At 40.2% G+C, this 13,369-nt stretch overlaps 1 protein-coding gene across 11 annotated transcripts in view; it reads left to right on the forward strand.

Annotated features, from left to right (window-relative positions):
- Positions 1 to 9,837: 9,837 nt before the first annotated feature.
- The window catches only part of LOC134211790 (neuronal acetylcholine receptor subunit alpha-7), a 93,874-nt gene continuing 90,342 nt past the window's right edge, over positions 9,838 to 13,369 (forward strand). For 5 of the 11 annotated variants that reach the window (XM_062689023.1, XM_062689013.1, XM_062689020.1 and 2 more), the window contains exons 1-2: positions 9,840 to 10,248; positions 10,816 to 11,044. In XM_062689023.1, coding sequence (XP_062545007.1) covers positions 10,984 to 11,044 — 61 coding nt within the window. In that variant the 5' untranslated portion in view covers positions 9,840 to 10,248; positions 10,816 to 10,983. Of the gene's footprint in view, positions 10,249 to 10,296; positions 10,316 to 10,366; positions 10,385 to 10,664; positions 10,742 to 10,815; positions 11,045 to 13,369 lie in introns of those variants that run through there. The other 6 variants (XM_062689017.1, XM_062689014.1, XM_062689015.1 and 3 more) reach the window with 6 other exon arrangements.

Here is a 13,369-nt window from a genome sequence, read left to right on the forward strand (position 1 = left end):
TTGTAGAAAAACTTTCCCACTGGATGTCCACCATACAACACATTTTGAAATTCAGCTTCTGGAATAAGTTGTTGATAAACTACTAAATGATCGGACGCGAATTACTAAATGATCGATAACATCCTTGCCTGCCTGACCTTTCCGTAGCCGAACGGCTGCGGTGGTCCTCTTCACTTCACACTGTCGCCGTAGTGCCGTGACGAGCTCTTCGACTTCGGTGATTTCGTCCAGGTCCTTAACCCTTAGATTCACCTCCGTCGTGAGAGACCTCACATTGACCGTCTCGCATAGGACTTCCTCCGCCAACTTCTTGTAGGCAACACCCTTTTGTGAGACGCCCCGCTTCAACTCGAGGATCATCTCGCCCGTTCGGGTGCGTCTTACTCGACGTACTTCGGCGCCGAGTTCACGGAGCTTGACGTCACTCCTCATCGCCTTCAAGACGGCCGAGTACTTAGTCTCGTCCGTCTTGATGACTAGGGCATCGCCCCTGGAGCGATTGGCGCCTACCCTAGACTTCTTGCTACCCTCATTCGCCTGGGAATTCTTTTCGGCCCTTGACGTCTTCGGTTTCCTCTTGTTCTTGACCAAGGTCCAGGAGGCGTCATCCCCCTCTATTTCCCTGGTCTGGTGCGGCTATTACTACCGTCTTTCTTGGGTGGACGGACCTTTTCAGGTCCTTCCTCCCCCGGTTTTGGAGGTACCTGGCCGGGGTTCAGCTTCCCAGCCCTACTGTCTGGGGTAGTAACCCTCCGCGTTTTGGAGCGGTCCCCAGGAAGCTTATCCCCTGGAGACTGTCTCCCCCGTTTTTGTGTCTGCTCCGCTGGAGCAGTCACCCCCGACGTGCCCGCGAATACTTGAGCCTCTGCCTGGGTAGACTTTGGCACCACCGTCTTCGCTGGCACGCCCTCGGTCGACTCGACCTTGCCCGAGTCCGCGAATCCTTGGGCCTCAGTCTGGGTAGACCTCAACTCCACGGAATTCACGGGTTTGCACTTGGCCGTCCCGACCGCCCTCTCCAGCTTGGCGTCCAACATCGACTTTCTAAGTTTCATCAAGCTCCCCCCCTTGTGGTCCTTACTGATATTAAGTTTCAAAGACGCAAAGTCGATGATGGCCTCCAGCTGTTCCGTCGCCACCTCGAAGGCCGAAAGCCCATCGCGTTTGCGGTTCATCGCCCTCACAAGTCATGCGCCGTTCATAACCACTACTGGCGTAGCCGGAGAGAAGGTTAAGTGACCCACGCTGGCGCTGCGCACCGAGCTGCCGACTATTGCCTCTGACCTCCTAGGCGGAGACCTGAGCAACCCACCTCTGGCGAAGGGGTTGTCGCCTACACTACTACCACTAATTGAAGAATTGACTTGGTTTTCCGAGTTGCTTGGGAAAAAAAGGTTCACCACGCCAGAGCCCAGCATGACGCTGTAAGGGACAATTACTGTGGGAGTGCCCAGGTTCCCCACAGGCTAAAGGCCTAGCTCATTATTTCACCCCCTGGCCATGCATCCCCTCGGTACGGGTCGCTTGAAGCCTTGGGATTAGGGGTTAGGGACGATGGTCCCCTTGGTCGCACCCCCTCACTCTAGCTGATGTCAGAAGGACAACAGTGCCCAGCGTGAGATTGGAACTTGTGAGGACCAGAGCTGTGTAGGTCACTCCTTCCCAGACGTCAACTTACCATTTCGCAGCCTCACTAGATAGAAGCAATGCACTCTCCAATAGTCGAGATTGAATTCACGACCTCCTGCTTATAATGCAGAAGTGGTAGCCACTAAACCACCAAGCTCGTTGTGATTGTGCTTTGTGCGGTCACTGAACAATTTATTTGGTGGTAGATCGGATGTGTTTCAAGTAGGACGCAGAAAATTCGTGAAAGCCAAGTTTGTGGTTGCGCTTTGTGCGGCCAGTGATTTAGGGTACGTTATTAAACGCGTTTTATATAGGACACTGAACATTTGCATGATCGAGGTTAATTTGTTCTGCTTTAGACGGTTCATAAGTAAATTTATGAACATATTTAATAACTTTCCACTATATATTTTTATTCACAAACGCTCTATATTGTCGTATATCCCTTATTATTTGCCCAACCCACTAAACCCCTTCCAGGGTTCCCTGCACAAGTGGATGTTGAACTAACATTCCTTTCCTTCCTTCCGTGATTGTAAAGACGTGGCTAGATATACAACTGCTTCCGTATAGGAATAGGTACTAATCCCAAGTATCAATTTGCGACAATATATGGTAGTTTGCTCAGTTAAGCATCGTACAGCCACCCACGATGTTTACAATTATCTATGCTAAAAAGTTTAGTCACGAGGAGTTGATAAATAAATGCAGCAAGCATCTCCATTAGAATGGGGCGCAGATGTGTGGGGAAATTCATCCAATCATGCGAAACCATGGTTGTTCTGAATTATTTTGGGGCCCTTATCAATGGTCTCAATTGGTTAGGTCCCCGCTTTCCGCATCGCGCTCAAGATTTATATGGAAATTCGTATAGGAAAATTATTGCTCAAACCATATGCAAGAAAGTATTTTTTCTGTCAGTAATACCGGGTCACCTCCTTAGCCGTGCGGTAAGACGCGCGGCTACAAAGCAAGACCATACTGAGGGTGGCTGAGTTCGATTCCCGGTGCCGGTTTAGGTAATTTTCTGATTGGAAATTGTCTCGACTTCCCTGGGCATACAAGTATCATCGTGCTAGCCTCATGATAATACGAATGCAAAAATGGTAACCTGGCTTAGAAACCTCGCAGTTAATAACTGTGGAAGTGCTTAATGATCACTAAGCTGCGAGGTGGCTCTGTCCCAGTGTGGGGATGTAATGCCAATAAGAAGAAGAATACCAGGTCACCTATCGTTGTTAGAGGGCAAATCCTTTTTGCTTCTTGCTCAGGTTTTTACTTTGAGAAACTATTCCGAGTAACTCCGTAGAGTTTCTTAGCTCTATGAGATGAATGGTTTTTAAATAACAAGTGCTATTTGGTTTACCGTGAACTGAAAAAGATAAAAATGTACGTTTTCCTGTACTAATTTCTATACAAACTTCAAACGTGGTTTGGAAAGCGAGGAAGCAGTCAATCGGGTCTAGATTCTACACAATTTGGTCCTAAAGCCCTACCTCGTTTATGGTTGCCAACGATAGTGCATCGGTCAAGAATACTTGAACCGATGTTATTAAAATTGTGGTAAAAATCTAAATCAGTATGAATAATATTTTTGTGTTTAATACATTTTGAGGCAAATTTTAGACTGTGCAACATTTCAGAACGAATCAACGATCATCCCAAAACGTAAGGCCCATATATTAACTGTCAAAGGTTGAGTCAAGTGCCCTGCGGTGTTTTGCTAGTGCGATTGAATCATATTATTCCGTACGTCAAACAAGACTGAAAACGACGAAGAAGCATCTATTTTTAAATTTCAAAGTAAACAATGTGCCTTTCGATTTTTGAGTCAAAAGAAAAACTGACGCTTTCAGGATGATTAACATCGTCGTTGATGATGATGATGATGATGATGATGGTCCCGCCACATACGGGACAAAGGTTTGAGCTGGACGAGTTATCTTTAAGATAATTAAATAAGATCAATGTAATCGGTTTTGCAAACAAACGATCCGATTGTATATACAGATATAAAATCCAAAATAAAATTCCATACTGTACAGCAAAAATAAATTGGTAAAATGAACTGAAGAACTACACCTAGAATTTTTGTAATCAACAGTAGTGATACATGGAGCTCATCAAAAGCTAAACTTGTGAAACCTCTCGCACAGATTTCAAAAGCTCCGCCAAACATCGCGTTCTTTTCACAAACCAATATCGCAATCTAAAACTCACATGTATCTGAACATGGATCATTAGGTTCGACAACCAAACATCAAAACTTGTGTAACTGCTCCGTCGATAACAAAAGTTTCGGAACAACCGCGAGTACAAAATAATCTACCAGAATGCTTACTACTCATTCATGAGCATGATTCAACAGTTCCAAATATGCAAGTTTTAAATAAATTCAAAATCATTCATATCTGTAATCCGCGCGCGATGCTCAAACTTTTGTAGACTACACAAAGAAAGGTTCAAACTAAACTACGTCAATAAATTAAAATTCATCATCATCATCGAGGCGAACGTTATAGCTTTTAATGCCTCAATAAATAATAAAAATAAAAATGGTGCATACAAATCATCCGTTGTCAAAAACTTCGTCAAGATACAAGTGTTATCGGGTAAAAAATGCCGGGTAGCTGTTCAAAAGGCAGCTTTGACGTGTGAAATACATTGTCTCTTAAACTGTGTTAGCGTGACTGCACGTTTGATGTGTGAAGGCATCGAATTGAAAACATTTATACCTTTAAAAAACAAAGAGTTTTGTGAAGCGCCATACAGAAAATAGGGTGTTCTCACATTATCCGCGTGTCTAGTATTATAACTATGAATATCACTTCCTCTTTCAATTCGATCACACAAATATCGAGGCAATAAACCGTTTATTACTTTAAAATGAACACCATAGTCAAGTACACTATTCTTTGCTTCACTGACAGCCATTGTAAGGCGTCCAACAGGAAAGTTGAGGAAGTGAATCTATCACATTTAAAATCAAACGCATTATTTTATTTTGTAAGCGCTGCAATCTCGATATTTGTGTTTCGTTAGCCAAGAAAAGGATGGAAGGGCAAAAATCCAGATGAGGAGAGATGATTGATTTATACAAGAGTATTTTGCTACCAATAGTCAAATCGTGTTTTAATCGACAGAGCATTCCATACTTCTTGGCTATTTTCGTTCCCTGAAAGAAAATCGAATATCGATTCTTCATTTTAGGACCTAATTGTTTGGGACCCCCAATGCAATATGTCAGACCAGGACTGGCAAACTTTACGTAAATACACGTCTCGACCCCATTCCTATGGAAAGTGTCAGTGGAATCAGCATTGACTAGCATCGCGTAGAGCTGCGCTAGCGCCTTTAGTAACGCTAGACCCCTGGGATTGGGCGGCTGGTCGGACGATAGTGCTTCGCTGGCCTGCAACGCGAAATCTTGGCTTCGCCAAGGAAGGAGAAGACCTCGGTCTACACACCTTTGTCAGCCTTCTCGCTTCCAGCCACCCGCCTGATGGCTCTCAGGTTCTTGCTGATATTAATCCGCGCGCTCATAAACAAGATCATGTCATCGGGTTGCTGGTGGCTGGGTTTAATTCTCCGTGCAGTCTACCAAATTTTTAGGTTGGAAACATTCTCAGCTTTCCTGGGCATAAAAGTATCATCTTGTTTGCCCCATGATATACAAATGCAAAAATGGTAACTTGACTAAGAAACCTCACAGTAGCTACTATGCGGCAATGTCTCAGTGAGGGATATATTGCCTGATTTTCTCAAAATTGCACGCGGCGTACCCTTCGGGAAAGGTACCGCCGCGCTTTCCGCACCCCGTTTACTTGATTCTTATGGGTGAATAGCATTGCGGTGTATCGTTTGGCGCGGCCGTACCTTTCGACAGTCATTCGCCGCGTGAAGTTTTGTGCAAGTACCCATTTGGGAACATTACAAACGCCGCGCAGTGTATCATATCCAGAAAATCTGACAATATTTGCCCATAAGTCCATAACAGTCTCATGTAGATAGGAAGTTAAGCAAACATGGGACTGTAGGTTTTTCCTAGTCAGCTCCCTGTACACACTTAAAAGACTATTTTTTTGTCGGTAAAATAAATTGACGAACATGACCGTAAAAGTATTTTTTAACTGATATCTCGTCAATAAATATGACGTTTACACAAGTTACTGAAGCTCGGCAGTCAAGTTTGCCTAGTAACCGGTAGTTCGGAACTTGACTGAGTTTCGGTAAACCCATCTGTCAAATGTAAAACCTGTAGCGTGTTCTGCTAAAAACATGCAAAGTAAAAGCAAGAGAAAAAATAAATTTTCATCTTTAAATTTGTTGGTAAGTATTCAATATTCATATTCAATATTCATACAACATTTCACGTTGACTTTAACGAAAGCAACAGGGACGACACAAGGTATTGAACCCGATAAAATCCAAAAAAAAACCAGCATATTCTGCTAAAAAGACGGCATACGGGTTTTATCATCTTTCTTGAAAAAATGTGCCATATTTTTCGGGATTTTCAGTTTGGAAAAACTTGTATCGTTCCCCGTTTTAATTCCATTCCAGATCTACCTACTTCAATCAATGGATGGAATCGATGGAAAATGCTTCACCCGTACGAAGAAGCTAAAATAAACATGGAAACATTTGTGAAGTTTTATTTAGCATGTTCACATTGTTTTTTTATTTTTACAAAATGTGACCTAAAATATAATCTATTTTATATTGATTAAAGCTTTTCATTGTTGTTTTGATTTGATTTATATGAAAATAAATAATAAAAAAAAATTCACTGAATCTCAGCAAAGTCCTTTACCGAATTGATCGGCAACGTACTACCGAACGGCACGGTAAAATTTGACAGCTGGGTTGTGTCGAACATTTTACGACCAATCAGTAATTTGAACTTTCACCGAAATTTTTACCGAGATCTCAGCTGTTGGATTCTCGGCAATTTATTTTGCCGGCCTCGTCGAAAAAAAATAATGTGTAGTATGGCTATTTCTTAATCTGAGCTCTACCACCACCCTACGCAGCCAACCACCCACTGAAATACAGTGTCCCACCACCAGAGGACCAAGGAAAAGCCCTTTGGACGGCCATGAAGTGGTGGCGTAATGTGGCCATTGGGTTCGAGAGGTCACTGACCGAGGGACGAGGTCATAGTCTAATGTCTACCATATTGGCAGGTCGAGAGTGCGCGGTTTCGACTCGGAAGCTACGAACGATACCCAAGCCACCCCGGAAGATAGTGAGACGCCATCGTTAATTGCTGGCGTTCTGGGACAAGCCGCCAGTGAAGGAGAGGAAGCAGAAAAGAAAGGGAAGGTGTGGTGGTGCTGTGGAAGAAAGAAGGGGCCCCGAAGTAAAGGTTAGAGTAGCGAATAAAGAAGTGGGAAGAAAAAGGGTTAGGAAGTGTTACGAAGGGAGGAAGGAAGAGAAGCCGAATAACGTATTCTGTTGTCGAAATATTGTGGTTTTCCTACTGTTTGAGTGCGAGAAGTACCTGTCCGCGAGTTTCTCGAGGTGAGCGTGCCGACCCTGAGGCCGTTTGATTCAGGGAGTCTCTGTATTGCTCAAGGGATACTTACCCATTAATTACAAATGTATGCAATTTATATTGCATTATGTCACTTTTGATATGATTAATGCTATAGAAATTGGCATAATGCTATAGACATTGCATACACAGTTAAAAATTGAACGTGAACGTGAACGTTCGCTAATTGGGTTTTTTCTAGTTGGGGCGTTTTTTCGTTGGGGGTTCGCTAATTGGGGCGAAACCCAATTAAAAAGCAGCTAAACGTCAGAATCTGATGTCAAAAACGCGTTGACGTTTTGTTTCCGTGTTTGGCGGGATCGATTTTTTCTGGCGCGTAAAATTTTCCTTTGTTCAACGCAAAAAGTAAACAACATTGACGCTTGTCAAAACGCCCCAATTAGCGAACGGCATTCGCTAGTTGGGGTGAGGTCGTGCCCCAATTAGCGAACGATCACTGTACATATAGACATTGCATACATTTAGAGCAAACTTGTTGAAATAGATCCGTGTACGCCCAGAATAGTGTAATTTTCCATGTCTTTATTTTTCACGCGCTTATTAGTTTTAATTATTTTTTTTTCTGTGAGAAAAAAGAAAAAGAAAAGAAAAAAAAATATGAACATTTTCTTGATAAGAAAATTATTTTGAGCTTTTTTGAGCATATTCTTATTGAACTCGTTCGGGAGACTTTACTCACGTTGCAATGATGAAATTATAAGCATTTGAAAATACCAAGGAATGTAAAAAATGCTAATTATTAACAATTTTGTTGATAATAAATGCGAAAGTGTCCACTATAGGATTATTTCGGAAGGTCTATAATAGAGAAAGAGAACCCCTTGAAACGGAACATAAAAATTAAATGGTGTTGACTATAGGAGCGCAATTTTTTATTAAGGAGCTCCCCACCTCAGGGGCCTTCCTTATCCGTGCGGTAAGATGCGCGGCTATAAAGCAAGACCATGCTGAAGGTGGCTGGATTCGATTCCCAGGTCGGAGTAGAACATTTTCGGGTTGGAAATTTCCTCGGCTTTCCTGGGCATGAAAGTATCATCGTCTTAGCCTCATGATATACAAATGCAAAAATTGCTTAGAAATCTCGTAGTTCATTACTGTGAAAGTGCTTAGAGAACACTATGCTGCGAGGCAACAATGTCCCAGTGGGGGATATAACGTTGATAAGAAGAAGAAGAAGAAGAAGAAGAAGAAGAAGAAGAAAAATAATAAAAATAATAAGAAGATTACCTTAACTGTTGAATAAATTCAGTCAGACTATTGATTCCAACGAGAAACATGGACTAAACCACGATGACGTCACGCGTCGATTTTCAGTTAGAAGAAAACCTCATCTGATGGCAAAGCTTACAAAAAATGAACATCAACGTGAACATCCAGTGAACTAAAAGCTCCGAATTCACTCAAATGTTCATTGGCCCGCAGCGGATGTCATTTTTTCGAGCGAAAAGAAGAAGAATCGTGAAAAAAACGCTCGTGGTTAAGTCCATTGTGTACTAAGGTTCTTCCTCATGTATCAGGGCCTGATTTATGGGGGGGCCGGGGGGCCGTGGCCCCGGGCCCCCACAAATCTTAAGTACCAAAACCAACCTTTTTTGTATATTTTTGGGCCCCCACATACCGTCGGCCCCGGGGCCCCTTCCGGCTAAATCCGGCCCTGTGTATTTGTATATCGTGTAGAACTCTTGTTAGATACTATGGTCCACTAGTTGTGAAATTTGTCTGGCACAATGAAATAATTTGTATGCATTAAATAATATTATGTTTTCAAAAATCACATTTTATATAAAGCGGTACATTTTTTATTTCAACATCCAGTTGTAGGCCTATGACTTATCCTTGACCTGATACAAAGTGTCACACTAACAGGTTTTCGTGTCCAATAAAATAAACAAATTACAAAAATTATGAATGAATGGAACGATTTATTTTTTTTAGTTTACATATAAATATATATGTAATAAACGAACAAAGTGGAAATGAAGATCATAATAAACCATCAGTTCTTGCTTGGGATAGTCTCTGCATTAGCATCATTGCAAATGAGAAGTATAATTGTATCGCTCAAAATTTACGTAGGGTGGAGCATTATTTATGTCATCCTATTGGATTAACAGAGTTCGATAGTATTGTTTTCGGCGCTAGTACTTCACCGACGACGAATACATAAAGAAAATTTCTTTTTGTTGTTTTAATGTTTTTTTTTAATTTTAATTTAATGTTTTAACAACTTTCTCTATTGGATGACACATGTCAGTCTAATCTCAGCCAACCTCATTGTTACGTACAATACGTACTATTTGCAACTCGTTGCATTGCAATGACAAAAATGGGTTTCAATCGGGCCAAACTATTATGGAAATATGGCATTGTAAAAATATTTTATTGGCATGCATGTTATAAAAGATGTATGCGGAAACGTTCAATAAAATTAATGTAGAAACACATTGCTTTACTAAATAAAAAGTGGTACACAAGCAGTTTTGAATGGAGATGTTGTGCAGAACCCTATATGTTTCAAGTTTGGTTCTGCTCACAGCATATTTCTCTATCTACTAAGGTGTGGGTGAATGCTTACTAAAGGTACTATTGCTAAATCCTATCACGTTTCTAAAAGAAACACGATTGATGGAAAAGGATGTGTGGATGCTGTGCACATGCGCTCTGAGAAATTGGCGATGCTCATGGAGGCTGTGTAACAAGAAAACTGTCATAGGGTCAGAGCAGTGAAATTATAGTTCTATTTTATTTTCTTGTAATTTTTCGAATCAAGTCCTTTCAAGAACAATACATTTTTATTGAAGTAGTAATGTGCGCTAGTTAGTGAGAGCAAGTAAAGAGTGGTTCAAGCTTGAACTCGTATCATTGTAAAATGAAAATTATTTGGATCCCTGACCCTACATCATAGATGAAAAAATGAAGAAGCTCTTGGAAAACAGTGACTGTTTGAACAAACCCAAGTATTGCTCAATTGAAAAGAAAGTATCAGTCGTGCATCGTATTAATTGTGGACAGTTTCCTTTTCTCTTTTTAAAATAATTTTTTAAAACGAAGAATCAAAACGTGTAGTGATTTAATGTTAAATAAAGCAACAGTAGAAGTTTATCGATTTTCATGGAAATGCTGAGCAAAGTATCATGCTTGTGTATTCTGCCATATATTTGCTAAAATCGATTTTCATCATTCTATATTGCAGACATGGTAAAACCATGAATGAAATCGTAATCCCACATTTCTCATGTTAAAAGTGTTTCCATTATTTTGAGTTAAAGATTTTTGAATAGAAAACATAGGATTTTTTGAAATGATGTTCAAATGCTTGGGATGAACATGAGATTTTTCTGATGTTGTCTTTTGTCCTTGCATTCTCTTTATGACATTGTACAAGAGCGAATGCTTAATGTTTTTACTCCAGATAAGTTATCTTATTTTTTTAAATTTCATCTATTAAATCAATCAATTAATCAATTTAATAAATTAGAATAGTTCAAAAATGGACATAAAAGGCTTCATAGAATACAATTTTTTGCATTTCATGCCAAAATCGATAAGTTCAAGGTAATGCTAATGTGACAGCAAAAAGTTTGTGAAGAAGCAAGGACGATCGATTGATTTGTGATATTTAATTGTAGTCAAGCGTGTTAATACAAAATATGTTGTTGACCTCTCATGATAACTATGAGAAACATGGCGCCATAATTTCATGAAACGTTGGATAAAAGTTGTATATAACATTCGTTCATATCTGAATGAGTTGATAAGTGTTTAATGTGGCCGCTAGCGCGCCTTCAACCTGAAACATGTATTTTGTTATGGATTTATATTTGATCGTACTATGTCTACTCGTGATATGCATTAGAGGTAAGTAAGCAAATAGTTGATGTATTTGAATTAATGAATTGTAATTAAATTATTGTCATTGCTCTTTAGATAGTTATTTTCTTATTTACATTTTTTTTGCATTTTCTGCCTTCGTTGGATTTTTTGGTCAGAAGTGTTAATTTGAGCGAGAAATTACTAAAAACAACTATGAATTTCATAATTACGTGTAAACAAATATGATTGTGTTGTTTTATTAATTTGTTTTTTTTTTTTTGTATTTCACCGTTTGATCACTCGAAGAGCACTAGGATATCATTTTTATTGCATACTTCTACCGGCCCTTTTTCATATGGGCATTTTATAGTCTTTTGTAAAAAAACTATCTCGATAAGTATCATAGGAGCGTAACTTCATTGCTCGATTTCTGTTCATTAATCCAATTTTTTGTTGATGTTTCTAATGGATTAATGGCTACAATTATGATTGTTATTTCTGGTGAAAGAAATCATCCTTTATCGCACCAAACCATAATATATTTGGCAATATAAAACAACCTCGACGAAAAGAAATTGATCTTGTAGTAACTATGATGAGTTTCAACTGAAGGCAAACTGAATTAAAAAGCCTAGATTAATACACCTGGCGTGGCGTGGCGCCTTTCTCGCGCATTATAAAACATGTCAAAATAGCACTTTAGGGGGATAGATTTTACTATTTCCATTAACTCATTCATTTGCGGTCATCTGAAAACATTGTAGCAGTTTCTGTAAAAACATTTTTTTTGCCGATTTTGAAAAATCTAATCCTTGGCAGAAAACAATGGCATTTCAATAACTCCGGAATGCAATGGTTTTTCAATAGGAAACCACTAGACCCGCATTCCGTGTCGATTGCAACATGTTGTGAGCAAATCGTATAATGCGAAGTACAAAAAAGTGTGCCTCACATTTTGTAAACAAACACACACATACATACTAGAGTGGGGCGTTATGGTATTTTTTTAAATCAATGGTTTTTCGAAGCCATTCTGGGTCCTAAACAACTGTGCAGAATTTGGGGCAGATTGAATGCTTTCTCGCTTTCCACGTCGCGTTTGAAGTTTGTATAAAAATTAGTATGGGAAAACGTATATTTTTTGCATTTTTACTTGTAGATATTTCAGTTCAACGTAAACCAAGTACATAGCCCAATGCGTTAAAGTATAACCCAAAGGATGCAGAAAAACACTCACAAAACGCGACGCGAGACTGGACACAACACTTATGGTTCTTACAAACGAAAAAGGATTTTAAAATTTACCTTTTTGCCGACCGGTTTCGGGCTCGATGTTGCCCATCTGCAGGACGTGGTCCAACTGGTTCCAAATGGGGACGATTACACTTTTGTACTTGGCACAGTACACGTCAAAAAGAGATGGCATTCACATTATTTTTTGTTTCGTCAAGTTGAAAAGGGATAATGATATTGGCGCTTCATCTTCGTTCATTAGCGGCTGTTCAGCGGTGGCAATGTACAAGGACTCCCAGGCGTTAAGTTGAGAATACTTTTGAACGCATTTTATTAGCTTGGCTTGCTTCCAATCTATAGTGTGGTTCTGGTCACTAGTGTGTGCTGCCACGCTCGAGTCATGAAACCTGTCGTGTTCAACTGCGTTCTTATGTTCTTTTAAACGAACCTTCAGTTTTCGGCGTGTTTGACCAATATACACTGCAGGGCAGTCTTGGCATGGAATTTCGTATATGCTAGATATTTCTTCCCTCGGAATCGTATCTTTTAAAGCACATAAACGATCCTTCAAAGTGTCCCCACTTTTATAGACTGCCCGGAAACCATGCTGCTTTAGGGTAGCCTGAACAGCATTTGTCACCTTCGGGTAGAAGGGTAAGCTAATTCTTCTAACCTCTTCCTTCTAACCCTTCCTTCCAGTCTCGCGTCGCGTTTTGTGTGTGTGATACAGTTCTTACGTTAAAAAATGAGTGATGCAGAAAAACTTTGCCGAAGAAGGTACGTTGCTGGAACGTACCTAATGTATATTATGCCTAACGTTCGTTATGTCTAGTGTCCATTATGCCTAACGTACCTATGCCTAGCGTCTTTATGCCTAACGTCTTTATGCCTAACGTACTTCTGCCTAACGGGGTATACCCGGTAGCGCTAGCAGAAACATTTATTTCTTGCATATGGTTTGAACAATCAATTTTCGAAGCGTAATAACATTTTTTGTAGACTTTCCAGCTACGTATCTTATTCGCCCTTCGGCATCGTTCAGACTATATGCTAACGTATTGAGTCATGAATTTAAGCCGCTAAAAGCAACAATGTAAAAAAGACGTTTTCCCATACTGAATAGGAATAAATAGAAAT

This window comes from Armigeres subalbatus, chromosome 2, assembly GCF_024139115.2.
Source record: "Armigeres subalbatus isolate Guangzhou_Male chromosome 2, GZ_Asu_2, whole genome shotgun sequence".
Classification (NCBI taxonomy): domain Eukaryota; kingdom Metazoa; phylum Arthropoda; class Insecta; order Diptera; family Culicidae; genus Armigeres; species Armigeres subalbatus.